Below are 17,981 nucleotides of genomic sequence, written 5' to 3' on the forward strand. Positions count from 1 at the left end.
GGAAACCACTCAATATGATTGGTCATCGCCCAGCGGTCGCCGCTGGTGATTTGCATAAAAGTTTATATTTTTCACCGCCCTCTCAGCTACGTCGAGGGCTGGCCCCTTGGATCCATTTGACCCCATAATCACCTGGTAACCCGTCCGGTCACCCTGTGCTCATATAGGCCCAACTCCGCGGATAATCTCTCCCTCCAGCAGGTGGTGTTTTTGCTGTTTTTTTGTTGTTTAGCGCATCAAGCAATACGTTTTGTATGACGTCATTGAGTGTCGAAGTTGGGTCAACAAAAAAAGAAACGGCTTATTTGCTACATGAGTTTTATTTGATCGAATATAAGTTTAATACTTAATTTGTTACGAGAGTACTGCTGTAGGACACGTGACTTCCAGGAACATTTTAGAAAAAACACTATCGGAGTTGTCTCGAGATAGTTATGCATATTCATGTCATGAGGCTAGTAGCATAGCGTCTCTCTCCATTGAATACAGGCGGTTGACGTCAACCCTTACCGAATATTTAAAAAGGTATTACAATAATGAGATGTATCCACCAATCCAAAGTCAAAGAAATTATAAGCTGGACAGCCCGCTTTGTGGATAACGACCCCCCCACTGTTAGGGCGGAGAGAAATGCATCTTGTCAGTATATCCATAATCTTTGTCAATGTCAGTTTACCCAATTTAACCACAACATTCAGAAGTCAGAGAGCATAACCGATCCTAGTTCAGTGCCCTGGACCAAACTATCGCTGAACAGCGGCAGTCGTGTGATAGCGACTGTTGCTTTTGTTAGCAAAATGGCGACAAGCGGAGATGCTCCGGAATCTTGGTATCTGGCTCTGCTCGGCTTTGCGGAACATTTTCGCACGTCAAGTCCCCCCAAGATCCGTCTCTGCGTCCACTGTCTGCAGGCGGTGTTTCAGTTTAAACCGCCGCAGAGGGTCGAAGCCCGAACTCATCTCCAACTGGGCTCGGTACTCTACCACCACACCAAGAACACCGAACTCGCCCGGAGCCACTTGGAGAAAGCGGTGAGCATTCCCTAGGAAACTTCGTGGATATTGTGGAGGGGAGAGTAAGGCCGCAGTTATGGCAAAGAGGTCTGTGTGTTGCAGATCAGAAAAGTGAACCAACGTTGTTGATTTCATCAGTGAGAATATTACATTATCGCGTGACAGCTTACATTAATTGTTAGGACATCAACATTCCATGTACAAAACGGATAATTGAAACTAACTTTCGCACTCTGTTTTCTTCCACAGTGGTTCATATCACAACAAGTATCCTTTTGCATTATAATGGTTTCGTGTGTGAGAGTATGCATCTAACTCAGTAGTTCTCAAACGTCTCCTCGGGGGACGCCCCAGCCGTTCCATTTATTTGATCTATTCCCGAACTAGAACAGCGGATTCAACTTGTTAATTAATAATCAAACCCTTGAAAAAGTGAATCAGGTGAGCTAGTTCAGGGCTACAACAAAATAGTGAAACATCTGGGGTTCCCCGAGGAGGGGATAGACTGTTTATATGGTTGTTGTTGCGAGCCACTTAGTCAGTATTTACACAACGATGCTTATTATCTCAGGGATGTGCAACTCCAGTCCTGGGGGGCCTGACTTATGTCACACTTTTCCCCAGCTAACACAGCTGACTTCAATAATCAACTAATCATGATTTTCAGTTTAGAATGCAAATAGTTTAATCGGCTGTGTTTGCTAGGGATGGGGAAATGGTGTTACGCCGTACTTTCATGGTTCATGTTGCGTTAAATGCTGCCACCACTTCCGCACTGAGTTCTTGAAAAGACAAGGCTGAGAAACAAGGGACTTTTTGGTAGTTCGAAGCCCGGGGTTTCGAATATGGAGGACAAGGAAGGGAGGTTGATGGGCGTCAAGTACAAAAATGAAAAACCGTATTTTGGAAAAGTTGAATAAACAAAGGGGGAAAAACCTGGTACAAGAGAGGCGGTTGAGAGGGAGAAGTACAGAAATGTGAAATCATGCTACAGTAGTTCAGAAGGTGGCACTGACAAGAGGAAGATGGGGGCAGGGTCAAGGGAACAAGGACAAATGGGTGTACAAAAATGGAAACCATACTTTAGTAGCTCAGAAAGTGAAACTGATGAGTGACATGGAGTTTAAAGGAGTTGAAGAGAGTGAGGGTAATGTTTAAAAAAAATAATAATGGAGGATTTGGAGCTGCAAGGGTTGGAGGTTGATGTCTGTGAAGAAAGAAAAGGATGACAAGGATGATTCTGGCCCAGTGGGAGTGAGATTGTTGGAGAGATCCTTGCCTTCTGGCTGATTTACATATGTGGTGTCAGGTTGGGTGGAAAGGAGTTTGGGGACTGAGTCAGTGAAAGGAACTCGAGGTGGACTTGCGCTGTTTAAATATATATTTTTTATTTTTTTATTCTGTCCAGAGGGAACGGGCGCTTTTCACCACGCGCCTAGGGACAACCGTGACTTGCTTTGCTCTCTGGAGCACGGAGTGGAGCGTTTTAAAAGGATTGATACCTGGGGTAGTGTTAAGAAGGATCAACTGAAATTGAAGATTCCCGGCGTCTGATACCCGCCGTGTAGTGCGACGCAGACTCCGTGGGGAATGTGGTGAAACAGAAGACACTGATGTGAGAAGTGTGCAGTCTGTGCATGAGACAACGGAATGTGTAGTATCAGTGGGAAAAGGTGTGTGTTAACTGTAGGGGTAGCCATTGTGCTGGAGATCAGAAGTGTCCTGTGAGAGAGGGGCAGGTTGAGGTTGCCAGGATCAGAGTATTACAGAAGTTGTCGTATGCTGAGCTAGTGAAGAGAGTAGTAGAGGAAGATGGGTTCAGGGCGAGGGATCCTGAGAGGATCCCTGTGAGTAGGCCGAGACCAATAGAGTGATAGTAATAACGTGCTTCAGAAAGTCTGGTTTCTTTCCTTTCAAAGCCATGGTTATCAACTGTAGCGCTGACATGGAACGTAAAATCACAGAAAGTAGATGTGGTGAGAACTGCAGAGAAGTATACTTGGGTGAACAAGATTTTACTGCAGAAGAGTTACATGGTGTGTTAAACGATAGTGTCCCGTCCTTTAAGCAATTTTTCCCTTCACAAAGTTGAATGCATGAACACACTCCAGAAGAGTAGGTGGAAACACAGGGCTAAGTAAGAAAAATGTAAACTGGCCTCATAATCCAATACAGTAGGTTGCGGTGTATGCACCTCTCGGTTGCAATCCGCCAATACAAATTTAAAGAAGGGTCTCCAGGGGAGGTTTGCTAACCACTGATCTAACGGGAGAAGTGTTGACCATGCTTTCAATTATTTATGTCTTTAATCTTCATTGATCGTAATGTTGTTGTGTAGATTGCAGAGAAACGTTTTTTTCCTTTACAAATAATACCAGATCCCTCAGTTTGAAGATGTCAAATTTGAGGCTGCAAGTCTTCTGTCAGAGCTCTATTGCCAACAGGTAAGTGAAGTGTTGCTATCCTTGGCACCCTGTGGCCTTCCTTCACCTTGCACTAGGCCATTTCCTGCATTTCAACAGTTCTGTTCACATGTTTGTATTTGCAATTTGGTTTGTTCTCCTTTCTGTAGTCATTCAACCTTTTTTCAAGACAATGTCATACTCGTGTCAAAATGTCATACTCATTCATTTTACTTTTTGGCTGTTATGTCATCACAAAATATGCTTGATCAGTAATCCTTGCATTGTCTTTTCCCTCATTGAGCTGCTTTTGCATGTAAGTGAACTCTGAAACTAAGATAAAGTAGCATATGGCAGTTTGTTCAGAAAACACTTCTGATTGTAGGTTTTTGTATTGTAGTAAAAGTTATTTTATCTCTGGTCTTTTTTTAGAATCTGGTTGACTCTGCAAAGCCCTTGCTGCGGAAGGCCATCCAGATCTCCCAGCAAACTCCCTACTGGCACTGCAGATTGCTCTTCCAACTGGCGGTACGTCAACCTAACAACTAAATCTGTAACTTTTGAAATAACCTCTATTTAGTGCCTTCAGAAATTATTCACACCCCTTGACTTATTCCACATTTTGTTGTTACAGCCTGAATTCAAAATGGATTAAAACAATATCGCACATGTACACACACTTCCCCATAATGACAAAGTAAAAAAAAAAAAAAAAAAAAGTTTTAAATGTTTGCTGATTTATAGAAAATTAAATACAGGTCTCATGTTAGAACCACCTTTGGCAGCTGTTACAGCTGTGAGTCTTTCTGGGTAAGTCTTTAAGAGCTTTGGACACCTGGATTGTATAATATTTGCAAAATATAGCTCTGTCAAGTTGTTTTTTGATCTTTGCTTGACAGCCATTTTCAAGTCTTGCCATAGATTTTCAAGTAGATTTAACTAGGTCACTCAGGAACATTCAATGTTGTCTTAGTAAGCAACTCCTTGTGTTTTAGGTTATTGACCTGCTGAAAGGTGAATTTGTCTCAGTGTCTGCTGGAAAGCTGACTGAACCAGATTTTCCTCTAGGATTTTGCCTGTTTATTTATTTATTTATTTTTTGCCTGTTTATTTTTATCCCAAAACACTCGCTAGTCCTTGCCGATGACAAGCATACCCATAACATAATGCAGCCACCACCGTGCTTGAAAATCTGAAGTTGTAGTCAGTGATGTCGTATTGGATTTGCCTCAAACATAACGCTTTGTATTCAGGACATGAAGTTAATTTCTATGCCACATTTTTTTTTCTCTCTACAGTTTTATACCAAACAAATGCAACATATAAAGTGTTGGTTTCATGAGCTGAAATAAAAGATCCCTGAAATTTTCCATATGCACAAAAAGCTTATTTCTCTCAAATTTTGTGCACAAGGCTTCCGGTTTAGCATGTGGCCATCCTTAAGACACGTATCTGTTGCACTGATTGAAGACTCCATGAGTCAGGAAAGTTCTGTTTTACGGTTATGGGGTTTTCTGTTGACCTACTTCACTCTTCTGTGAACACATTTTCAAATGTATACACCGACGCTGCACAAATGTTAACCTGCTATCTCCATTCGCTGGGGAAAGGAGACATTGGGTTTGGATAGGAGGGGAAGTCAAGGGGAGTGACCTTTGGTCGTTTTTTAAATTGATTTTTTCGTCAGTTTTCTCTTATCTTTGCAAATGCTTGGTCTGTTCACACATTTTTCCTTTCAATATTTTAGATGGCTAACAACGCTAATAATAGTAATATTGGAATAGGTAGGCCTAATCCTATAAAGTTTTTATCTTGGAATACTAAGACGATGCATAATCTTGTCAAGGGTCTTCTCCCATTTGGGAAAAGCTAAAAGCAAAGGTGATATTTTTACAAGAGACCCATTTACGCGTTAAAGATCACTCGAGGCTACAAAACTCCAGGTTCAGTCAGGTTTTCCACTCAGACTTTAACTCCATAGCCGGAGGGGTTGCAATTTTGGTTAGTAAAATCATATATTTCTCTACTACTAATGTTATTTCAGACACCATTATTTTTCTCCCATTGAGTATTTCTTTATTGATCGTAAGTTACTTCCAAATGTCACCTCTTCTGAATATTTACCCATTGTAATTTCTGACCATGGACCTTTAGCCTTTCAACATCAGGACAAACTCGTACCTCTCTCTGGAGATTCAATTATCTTCTCCTGTCTGATGCAGACTTCTGTAATGTTATCACCACCTCTGTTGATCATTTTATTTTTTCAAATCATACAAGCTCAACCTCTCATTCTCTTTTATGGGAATCACTTAAGGCCTTTCTTATTTTGCTCATTTAAACTAAACTCAGGAAGCTAAACTAGAAGAACTCTAGAGCCATCCTTGACTTAGACCACCAAAATGCCTTGACGCCTTCTCCAGAGCTGTATAAGCAACGGTTGAACTTACAATCTGAATTCAATCTCTTGTCCACCACAGAGGCAGAACGGTTACTATTGCGTTCACGTGGTACCTACGATGAGCATGGCGACAGGGCAAGTCATCTGCTCGCACACCAATTTAAAACGCTGCGCTTCTACCCGTCTGATTCCCCAAATTTAAAGATTCCTCTCATAGCTTGATTTCTGACAGTACGGGGATCAATAACACCTTCAAATGTTTATTCCTCCCTGGCCTGTATATGTCTACATTTCCATCAGATACTGCCAATATGACAACATTTCTGGCTGAACTGGAGATGACCTTGATTCTCCTCTCAGCCTTAAAGTTAGTCTATCAAGTCGATGCAGAGCAGTAAGGCTCCAGAGCCTGATGGGTTTTCCAACTGAGTTCTTTAAGAAATTCTATACCAAGTTAGCCCCTTTTACTTTTGTCTATGTATAATGAATCACTTTAACGTGGCTCACTGCCACCTACCCTAACACAGGCTTCAATAGCGCTTCCCCTTAAAGGGAAAGACCCCACTTCCTGTTCTTCATTTAGGCACCTAAACCTCCTTAATGTGGATGTAAAGGTGCTGGCAAAAGGATAGAGGGGTCTGGAAGTAAGTAGTCTTACCAGGACTCTTATCACAGGAAAAAACAGCCTTATAAAGGAGAAATATTAATTTAATATTTGGATGCTGTTTAACATTATTTATGTTAAACAAATCTCCAAACTCCCCTGAGGTAGTAAACTCCCTAGACACAGAAAAGGCATTCAACAGTATTGAATTGGAGTACCTATTTGCTGTTAAAAAATTTGGATCAATTCTACAGCGCTCCAGCAGACAGACTTGTCTTTTCAGTTTAAGCTCTCTGGTCTCATACCTTGGAGTGAATGTAACTTGTTCATTTCATTCCCTTTTTTCTGCAAACTTTGCTCCCCTGCTTACGCAAATGAAAGCTGATTTTCAGAGACGGGGTAGCTTACCACTATCACTTATAGGAAGGGTTGATGCTGTAAAAATGAACAGTTTACCCAAATTCCTTTTATCTATTTCAATCTGTCCCATTTGTTGTTATATAAAGAATTTAAAAAAAAAAAAAAAAAAATTTTTTTTAAGTCAATCAGGCGGTTTCCACATTTATCTGGGGAGGAAAGGTACCCAGAGTTAGATCTTTACTTCAGAGATGCAAGTTTAGTGGAGGGCTGGCACTACCCAACTTTTTTACACTATTACTGGGCAGCCAACTTTCAGTAATTTGCCATTCTGGTTACAAGCTCCACATACCCCATGGTGCCACCTAGAGGCACATTCTTGTATTTCTGCTTCTCTTCCTGCTTTACTCCGCTCTTCTCTCCCAGCATCCCCCTCTCGCTATACTGGCAATCGTGTAGTGCTTTCCACACTTAAGATTTGGTACCAGTTTCGACAGCATTTTAAATTCTCCTCTGCATCTACTATGGGCCTTATTGATAAGAGTCACTTATTCTCCGCTTCCCTAATAGATAATACCAGTGAGAGAAAGCATTATTAAGTCCTTCCAAGACTTTTATATGTAAATTACATTTTTCTAGTTTTCCTAACCTGGCCTCTAAATACTCTATGCCACCATCTTACTTTTTCCGTTACCATCAAATTAGGCATTGGCTATTCGCAATTTTCTAGCTTCCTTGCTCTACCCCCTTGCCAACCCTGGGATGGTTTATTGACTCTATTACCTCGACAGAGAGCAGTCATTTCTCAGATGTATCTGTGTATTATGTCATTGGACACAAACACCACCAACAACTAAATCTGCTTGGGTACGGGAAATGGGTGTTGAATTTACACAGGAGTGGTGGGATGAAGCTATTGATAGTGTGCTCCACTACATCTTGTGCTCGCCTTGGCCTCATACAATTTAAGGTTTTACATAGTGCATCCATCCACCTGACAGGTGTGGCACATCAAGAAGCTGATTAAACAGCATGATCATTACACAGGTGCACCTTGTGCTGGGGACAATAAAAGGCCACTCTAAAATGTGCAGTTTAATCACACAACACAATGCCACAGATGTCTGAAGTTTTGAGAGAGCGCGCAATTGGCATGCTGACTGCAGGAATGTCCACCAGAGCTGCTGCCAGAGAATTACATTTTCAATTCTCTACCATAAGCCGCCTCCGTCGTTTTAGAATTTGGAAGTACGTCCAACAGGCCTCACAACAGCAGACCACGTGTAACCACGCCAGCCCAGGACCTCAACATCCAGCTTCTGCAACTCTGGGATCATCTGAGACCAGCCGCCCGGACAGCTGATGAAACTTAGGAGTATTTCTGTCTGTAATAAAGCCCTTTTGTGAGAAACTCATTCTGATTGGCTGGGCCTGATTCCCTAGTTGGTCGGCCAAGTCAAGTGAAATCCATAGATTATGGCCTAATTTATTTATTTTAATTGACTGATTTCTTTATATGAACTGTAAGTCAGTAAAATAGTTTTTTAATATTTTATTTCAGTATACTTTAGTGCCTTATTGCAAACAGGATGCATGTTTTGGATTTTTTTTCTTCTGTCATTTAGTATTGTGGAGTAACTACAATGTTGTTGATCCATCCTCAGTTTTCACCTATCACAACCATTAAACTCTAACTGTGTTAAAATCACCAAAATCACTCATAGTGAAGTCCCTGAGCGGTTTTCTTCCTCTCTGGCAACTGCGTTAGGAAGCACACCTGTATTTTTATAGTGACTGGGTGTATTGACACACCATCCAAAGTGGAATTAATAACTTCACCATGCTCAAAGGGATATTCAATGTCTAATATTTCTACCAATGGGTTCCCTTCTTTGCACGGCATTGGAAAACCTCCTTGGTCTTTGGTTGAATCTTTTTGAAATTCACTGCTCAACTTAGGTACCATACAGATAATTGTATGTGCAGGGTACAGAGATGAGGTAGTCATTGAAAAAATAATGTCAAACATTATTGTACACAGTGATTCCATGTGACTTGTTTAGCAAATTGACTCCTGAACATGTTTAGGCTTGCCATTAACAAATGGGTTGAATCCAGTGACACAATCTAAATTTTAAAACATTTTAAATTCATGCTGTAACACAACAAAATGTGGAACATGTAAAGGGGTGTGAATACTTTCTGAAAGGAACTGTACTTTTATATATGGCTCATTAGTTACTTTGCTCAATGGTCCCGTTTTTCTTCCCCTCAGCAACTGCACACGCTGGAGAAGGATCTAGTGTCAGCCTGTGACCTCCTGGGGGTCGGGGCAGAGTATGCCCGGGTAGTGGGCTCCGAGTACACCAGGTAGTGTATCATGGTACAACACAAGTTGAACCATTTGAGCAGTTCTCGTCATGTCCGTACATTTGTCAAGGTGTTGTTTTACTGCTCTGATGATGACTAGTGTTGTAGTCTGGTTATACGATGTTACTGAACCTTGTTTTCTATCCTCCCACACAGAGCCCTCTTTCTATTGAGTAAAGGAATGGTAAGTTGAGAAACATACTGATCATCTCAAGATTCTCTCATGATGATGAATTCAAATGAAGTAATGATCATTTTTATGACAAATTCAATATTAAATTCTGCTGGAGGCACTTGGACCATTGCTTCCTGAACTGTTTTAATGAAAGTCTCGATGCCCACCTAATAAACAAAACAAATGTTATGTTGTGCTGTTTAATTAAAGGGATAATCCACCCCAATCCACAAATTCCTAAGATTAACAGTGTTAAATAACACAATGTTCCCTTTTTTTTTTTTTTTTAAGAAAAGTGAAATGTCACCCTGTGTGTTTGTCTAAAGCTGCTGCTGATGGAGAGGAAGCTTGGGGAGGTGCACCCCCTGCTGACTCTGTGTGGGACCATCGTGGAGAACTGGCAGGGAAACCCCATCCAGAAGGAGTCCCTCAGGGTGTTCTTCCTGGTGCTACAGGTCACACACTACCTGGATGCTGGACAGGTACAGAATCAATATCGCCTTTTATTCGCCAAGAACATTTACACATACCAGGATAGACATATATATATATATATATATATATATATATATATAGTTGAAGTCAGACGTTTACATACTTTAGCCAAATACATTTACACTCAGTTTTTCACAATTCCTGACATTTAATCCTGGTAAAAATTTGCTGTCTTAGGTCAGTTAGGATCACCACTTTATTTTCAGAATGTGAATTGTCAGAATAATTGTAGAGTGATTTATTTCAGCTTTTATTTCTTTCATCACATTCCCAGTGGGTCAGAAGTTTACATACACTCAATTAGTATTTGGTAGCATTGCTTTTTTAAATTGTTGAATTTGGGTCAAATGTTTCGGGTAGCCTTCCACAAGCTTCCCACAATAAGTTGGGTGAATTTTGGCCCATTCCTTCTGACAGAGCTGGTGTAACTGAGTCAGGTTTGTAGGCCTTCTTGCTCACACGCTTTTTCAGTTCTGCCCACAACATTTTTGTAGGATTGAGATTAGGGCTTTGTGATGTCCACTCCAATACTTTGACTTTGTTGTCCATAAGCCATTTTGCCACAACTTTGGAAGTATGCTTGGGGTCATTGTCCATTTGGAAGACCCATTTGCGACCAAGGTTTAACTTCCTGACTGATGTCTTGAGATGCTGCTTCAATATATCCACATACTTTTCTTTCCTCATGATGCCATCTATTTAGTGAAGTGCACCAGTCCCTCCTGCAGCAAAGCACCCCCACAACATGATGCTGCCACCCCCGTGCTTCACGGTTGGGATGGTGTTCTTCGGCTTGCAAGCTTCCCCCTTTTTCCTCCAAACATAACGATGGTCATTATGGCCAAACAGTTCTATTTTTGTTTCATCAGACCAGAGGACATTTCTCCAAAAAGTATGAGGTTTGTCCCCATGTGCAGTTGCAAGCCGTAGTCTGGCTTTTTTATGTTGGTTTTGGAGCATTGGCTTCTTCCTTGCTGAGCGGCCTTTCAGGTTATGTCGATATAGGACTTGTTTAACTGTGGATATAGATACTTTTGTACCTGTTTCCTCCAGCATCTTCACAATGTCCTTTGCTGCTGTTCTGGGATTGATTGCACTTTTCGCACCAAAGTACGTTCATCTCTAGGAGACAGAACGTGTCTCCTTCCTGAGCGGTATGACGGCTACGTTGTCCCATGGTGTTTATACTTGCGTACATTTGTTTGTACAGATACCTTCAGGCGTTTGGAAATTGCTCCCAATGATGAACCAGACTTGTGAAGGTCTACAAAAAAAAAATGGCTGATTTCTTTAGATTTTTCCAATGATGTCAAGCAAAGAGGCACTGAGTTTGAAGGTAGGCCTTGAAATACATCCACAGGTACACCTCCAATTGACTCAAATGATGTCAATTAGCCAATCAGAAGCTTCTAAAGCCATGACAAAAAATTTAGAAATTTTCCAAGCTGTTTAAAGGCACATTCAACTTAGTGTATGGAAACTTCTGACCCACCGGAATTGTGATACAGTGAATTATAAGTGAAATAATCTGTCTGTAAACAATTGTTGGAAAAATTACTTGTCATGCACAAAGTAGATGTCCTAACCAACTTGCCAAAACCATAGTTGGTTATCAAGAAATGTGTGGAGTGGTTGAAAAACGAGTTTTAATGACTCCAACCTAAGTGTATGTAAACTTCCGACTTCAACTGTGTGTATGTGTGATATATATGACAGGAATTCACACTCTCTAGATACAGTAGCTATATACACTTAACAGGCAGGGTATGGCCTGAGTAATCATCGCGAAGGCCTGCGTTCTGTATTTGAGTGTGGTCACTGGTCACAAAATATAAGGGCCTGTTATTGAAACCTGTTTGAAATGGGACTTAATCAACACGACAGGAACCAGGAGCAATAAGCACGCAGAGATTAAGTCATGCAACGCTCAGGCATTATTTCATACGTAGCCCCACTTGTAAAAGTACATAACTGATGTGATGAATGCATTTCATTTGGGCTGATAGGTGAAGAGTGTGAAGCCGTGTCTGAAGCAGCTGCAGCAGTGCATCCAGACCATCTCTACACTCCACGACGATGAGATCCTACCCAGCAACCCTGCCGACCTGTTCCACTGGCTGCCCAAGGAGCACATGTGTGTCCTCGTCTACCTGGTGGGATACAGACACGGCGCATGACCTTTGACCTCTATGGGTCATATTGCTGTCACTACATAGGTTAAAAAAGGGATTTAACTTTTTTTTTTTTTCACAGGTGACGGTCATGCACTCCATGCAAGCAGGCTACCTGGAGAAGGCCCAGAAATACACAGACAAAGCACTCATGCAGCTGGAAAAGCTCAAAAGTAAGTCAATGGAATCCTCACCAGAGAATTACATATAGAGGTAATTTAATAGGATCTCTGTGATCCTCAACCATACCCTCAACAGCTCCCAGTGCTTTTTTCTTCTTCAGCAGCAGTAGTAGTATTCATGTGTTTGTTGTTGTATTGTTGTTATCTAGTGCTGGACTCCAGCCCCATCCTCTCCACATTCCAAGTCATCCTACTGGAGCATATCATTATGTGTCGACTCGTCACTGGTCACAAGGCCACGGCACTGCAGGAGGTATGGAACTAGCTTAACATGCACATTCATTCGTGTATACAGATAGTTGGACTGAAGCGCACATGACCTGCTTGATTTTTCCATCTTCCCCTATTCTCAGATCTCTCAGGTGTGTCAGCTGTGCGCTCAGTCCCCGAGGTTGTTCACCAACCACGCATCCCAGCTACACACCCTGCTAGTGAGTATAAGTGATTGTAATTTTTTTCTCCAGATTTTTCAAGACTTTTAATGTGATTTCTTATATCTATACGTTATAAATGAAATGGACAGGCAGTCATTTTGTCCTGATTTTCTATGTTGTTCCAATCACATCCCTTATCGCGCTTGTGGTCTGTTCCAGGGTCTGTACTGCATCTCCGTGAACTGCATGGATAACGCAGAGGCGCAGTTCACTGCTGCCCTGCGCGTGAGTGATGTGAGTGTGTCTTAAGATACCTATTGGCAAAATTTGAGTGACCTCTTCATTTTATAGTTCTTGTTGTGTTTACTGAAATACGTGTTTCACTCTTCCAGCTGACGACGCACCAGGAACTGTGGGCCTTCATCGTGACCAACTTGGCCAGCGTCTACATCAGGGAAGGCAACAGGCACCAGGAGGTCAGAGGGCATCGGCTGTATTCAGAATCGCAGGGTTGTTGTGATGAATGGCACTTCTTGACTTGGGTCTAACGTCCCTTTTTTTGTTATAACAGCTTTATAGCCTGTTGGAGAGGATAAACCCAGATCACAACTTCCCTGTCAGGTAAGAGAATGTGTTGTATATGTTTGTCTATGTATTTTGGCAGCTCCAAGTGCAATCTTGCGATGTTTGAGTCTAAATGGACTCCTTTGCCCCTCCCGTTCCAGCTCTCATTGTCTGCGAGCAGCAGCCTTCTACATCCGTGGACTCCTCTCCTTCTTCCAGGGACGATACAATGAGGCCAAGTAAGTTCACCTATGACTTACCAGACATTGTAGCAACAATTTGTTTATGTTTCCAATACATGACATACAAATAATATCTTCAACACACACACTTTGAATACCTGCTCAGTTGGAAAGAAAGCCTAAGAGCACAACTGTGAAGCCTAAACAAAGAAATGTGTGTACGACTGTGTCCCGTTAGGCGGTTCCTGAGGGAGACTCTGAAGATGTCCAATGCTGAAGACCTGAATCGTCTGACCGCATGCTCTCTGGTCCTACTGGGCCATATCTTCTACGTGCTGGGGAACCACCGGGTGAGATCACATCTCAGGGCACTCCGGGGTTTTATAGCAGTGTTTCCCAAACCACATAATGCCTCAGAGCAATGCTAGGAGGTGTGATTCAATCTGAACCATGCATTTGGTGCTTTGTTTCCTCCAGGAGAGCAACAACATGGTTGTTCCAGCTATGCAGTTGGCCAGCAAGATCCCTGACATGTCAGTCCAGCTCTGGTCCTCAGCTCTGCTTAAGGGTAAGACGACGTCTGTCTGTCTGTCTGTCTGTGTGTGTGTGGTACTGACTGGGAATGTGTGTTTTCCTCCCTGTAGATCTGAACAAGGCGTGTGGGAACACGATAGATGCCCACGAGGCGGCTCAGATGCACCAGAACTTCTCCCAGCAGCTCCTGCAGGACCACATTGCTGCCTGCAGTCTCCCTGAGCACAACCTCATCAGTGTAAGGATCCATCAATCAAGCTATCAATATGTGTATATAATTAATGCACAGCCTTCTAAAACATAACTTCATTAGGATAAGAACTCATCAATCGATATCAGTTAGTCATCATACATCAATATTTTTGTACTGCACCATGGTGAATATTTATCCACCCACAATGTCCAACATATACACTACCGGTCAACAGTTTTAGAACACCTACTCATTCAAGGGTTTTTCTTTATTTGTACTATTTTCTACATTGTAGAATAATAGTGAAGACATCAAAACTATGAAATAACACATGGAATCATGTAGTAACCAAATAAGTGTTAAACAAATCAAAATGTATTTTATATTTAAGATTCTTCAAATAGCCACCCTTTGCCTTGATGACAGTCAGATAGCGCTTGACGGTTTTTGCAGCTGCACTTGAAGATACTTTAAAAGTTCTTGAAATGTTCCGTATTGACTGACCTTCATGTCTTAAAGTAATTATGGACTGTTTCTCTTTTCTTATTTGAGCTGTTCTTGCCATAATATGGACTTGGTATTTCACCAAATAGGGCTGTCTTCTGTATACTACCCCTACCTAGTCACAACACAACTGATTGGCTCAAACGCATTAAGAATGAAAGAAATTCCACAAATTAACATTTAACAAGGCACACCTGTTAATTGAAATGCATTCCAGGTGACTACCTCATGAAGCTGGTTGAGAGAATGCCAAGAGTGTGCAAAGCTGTCAAGGCAAAGGGTGGCTACTTTGAAGAATCTCAAATATAAACTCTATTTTGATTTAACACTTTTGTGGTTACTACGTGATTTCATAGTTTTGATGTCTTCACTATTATTCTACAATGTAGAACATAGTCAAAATAAAAACCCTTAAATGAGTAGGCGTTCTAAAACTTTTGACCAGTAACGTACATGCACAGCTAAAGGAATTAATGTGAGACAGTGAGCTGATGGACTGAGTGTTGTTGCAGTGGACGGATGGACCACCTCCAGTGGGCCAGTTCCAGGCACAGAACGGACCCACTACCAGCCTGGCCAGCCTGCTCTGAGCACCACCACGCCATGAAAGGATGAGAGATGAAGGGACAGGATGAGAGAGGAAGGGACAAGTAGGAGGATAGAGCAGTGAAGGGAAAGAAAAGAAGAGGGAGACTCGTATGCTGCTGATCTGCATACAGCCTGGATGCCGGTCTGTTTGAACATTGTTGTTACCATGCCAACGAGAAGCGCCAACTAATGCTGAAATGGAATACTACAGAGAGAGAGAACCTCAGACTGCCACTGGACACTTAATGAAAGTAGAGTACCTTATAGAGTTGAAACCTCACATCTAATCTTTTTTTTCTCAAGTTTTTACTGATATCCACATGGCAGTCAAAGCTAGCTTTTTGGTCTAGCTGGTGGTGTGTATGGTTGACTTTGAATTGCGGACAACAAGGGTTCCGTAGGTTTTTACACACAGAGAGAAAAGACACTGCCTGTAGCCCACGCTCAAAGCAGAACAATAAACCAGTGAGAAGACAGTCACTGGAGCACATGTGAGAGAACTTAAAATAATGGTTAGGCCCTACACAACAACAGTCCTAGTGGGCAATAAAGGCATTGGATTGGGTGAATATTTTAATGTTGTTTTTACTCCAATTTTTAATGGCAACAGTGTTGGCACCCCCCTTTTTTTTTGCGTCTAAAAAGTATTGTCCCCCTGAACTCTACTACAGTACACATTGCAACCGGAGGGGGGCACTGCATAGTCATATTTGAGCAACCTGTTGGTGAAATGGCAAAGGACACTTTTAGTTGTATTTTATGGAACAGTTTTTAAATGGTGTTATGTTTTTCAAGAATACCACAATTCTTATTCACTGTGTAATTATGTGAAAGTCACTTTTTTTTTTGTATGGTGTATCACAATGCAGACTCTTGATTTTCGCAGCCTTACAAACCATTTTGCAACGACACCTATGTGTTGTAAATATTTAACAATTTATTTTACCAAATGAATCATTTATTAGATTTTGTAAAGTTTAACTATTTATATACCAGGTTTGACAATATATCAGTTTCACTTTTCTTTCTTTTTGCAGATATGTTTTTGTAATATGGCATGTAAACATTTAGACTTTTTCCCCGTTGTGTATTTTGATGTTTATGAATGATTTAAACATGTAAAGGCTAGGTTTGGTCAGTTGTGAATCAAAATGCTCGAGCTACGACAGCCTTAAGTTATCAAGTCTATTTTATACTATGGAATTATTAGGGGTTGGTTATTTTCAACACATTATCAAGAAAAGTTTCGAATAGAATTGCTAAAGGAAATAGTTATTTTGCATCCACTTTAGCATAAACATTTTTTTTATTTTTAAATCTGAACACTCCAACATACAAATGTTACCTTCAACTTTTCTTTTGAGACCAAATAAATCAGCTATTACAGAGCGTTGGTCCTGATTGGAGACAACAGATCATCTAACAGCTCTGTTCAACCCATGTAACAGACACCTTGACCCCAATCCTATGAGAATTGGCTATACACAACACTTAAAATGCTAATTTTCACATTTATGCTTGAGGGCACATTTATGCCCACAATGTAGGCTGAAAGTGATGTGTGGAAATGGCTGAAGGTCAGGCAATGGTACTTTGAAAGAAACTATTAAGAACATCGTTTCTGCATTGGAAATTTCTCTCCCCGCTATACCCATTCCTGAGAGAATGGTAAAACCAAAGGTCTAATTGTGTGTAGTGACCAAGGTTTGAATTACACATTTAAAAAATTGTCGCCAGACCAATGTTCACATTCTTAACATTTTTGGAGGTTTCCATGTTTAATATTGTGAAGATTATGGGAGAGCCCAGCCCTTCCGTGGTCTTGATTTTTGTTCTCCAGATATTGATCAAACCTAAATGAATAATGATGCGAACAGAAGGAAGTGTATAGAAGTCCCAGTGGCCCTGTCCCAGTGTGGTGTGCGGTCTGTATCTGAGGTTGTTGTACACAGAATTCTAATTCTTATTCCATATGAAACTAGTCTTACCTTGACTCGGTGTCCTTCATTCCTCAACCTCTTCTCCTCCAATGTGTTTTGAGAAGGTTGAGGAATCAATGACACACGGAATCAATTAAAGACATTTGAGATTTATTCAATGGTTGCTACCACAGGGACATTAGAAGTTGGTAGAAGTCCAAATACATATTATCATCCCCTAATGGATTGGGCATTGGTCCAGTAACCCGCAGTGAATGGTTGCTGGTTGGAATACCCGAGCCATCAAGGTTAAAAATCTGTCGGTGTCTTTGAGCGAGGCACTTAACCCTAATTTGCTCCAGTGGCGCCATACTACTATGGCTAGGGTTGTGGTGGCATACACTGATCCTACATCTGTAGTTAGAGGCATCTTCTACCTCGAGCGAACATGAGCCAGTTATGGATATCGGTCCTTCAGAGACTCAGTCACATCATTCTCTTTGTCTGATTTGCAGAGCCGAGACTGACACCGCAGCGTAAGGTAGAAAGTGCACTTAACCACAGGCCTAGGATCTAACTACCCTACCCCTGATCTAAATCTTAACTGTTAGGGAGATGACAAGATATCTGAACCTGTGTCAGAGTGTAGAGGCCACTTCTACCCCCTCAGACAGCTCTACTGAAAGGGCAGGAGAAAAACACAAATACCCCCACATAGAATCTGCTTCATCTCAATGCACATGTTTACCCTCCAATGGTTTTTGAAAGACGAAAGTGAAAAGAGATGAGCTTGGGAAGAGAAAGAAGGGGAGGGGGGAGAGATTCAAAGACTGTTGTGAGTGTGATACTAGCCATTTATACTTATTAGGTAATAGGTGTCTTAGCAAAGCTATGAGGAGGAAGCCACTTCCTGCCAAATAGTGAGTGGGGCTGATCGTGACTGGGACAGCTAC

The 17,981-nt window shown here is 41.5% G+C and overlaps 1 protein-coding gene across 1 annotated transcript; it reads left to right on the forward strand.

Annotated features, from left to right (window-relative positions):
• The first annotated feature begins 476 nt into the window (after positions 1-476).
• On the forward strand, positions 477-16,498 carry LOC120020130 (MAU2 chromatid cohesion factor homolog). Its single transcript, XM_038963594.1, has 19 exons — positions 477-1,031; positions 1,263-1,280; positions 3,392-3,457; positions 3,848-3,943; positions 9,053-9,147; positions 9,304-9,331; positions 9,649-9,804; positions 11,824-11,970; positions 12,071-12,161; positions 12,320-12,423; positions 12,524-12,601; positions 12,764-12,838; positions 12,937-13,020; positions 13,116-13,165; positions 13,270-13,347; positions 13,529-13,640; positions 13,768-13,858; positions 13,935-14,062; positions 15,034-16,498. Exons 1-19 carry the CDS (start codon positions 537-539, stop codon positions 15,109-15,111), a joined length of 2,070 nt encoding a protein of 689 aa, XP_038819522.1. The 5' UTR covers positions 477-536; the 3' UTR covers positions 15,112-16,498.
• Positions 16,499-17,981: the final 1,483 nt, after the last annotated feature.

This window comes from Salvelinus namaycush, chromosome 25 (genome assembly GCF_016432855.1).
Source record: "Salvelinus namaycush isolate Seneca chromosome 25, SaNama_1.0, whole genome shotgun sequence".
NCBI classification, from domain to species: domain Eukaryota; kingdom Metazoa; phylum Chordata; class Actinopteri; order Salmoniformes; family Salmonidae; genus Salvelinus; species Salvelinus namaycush.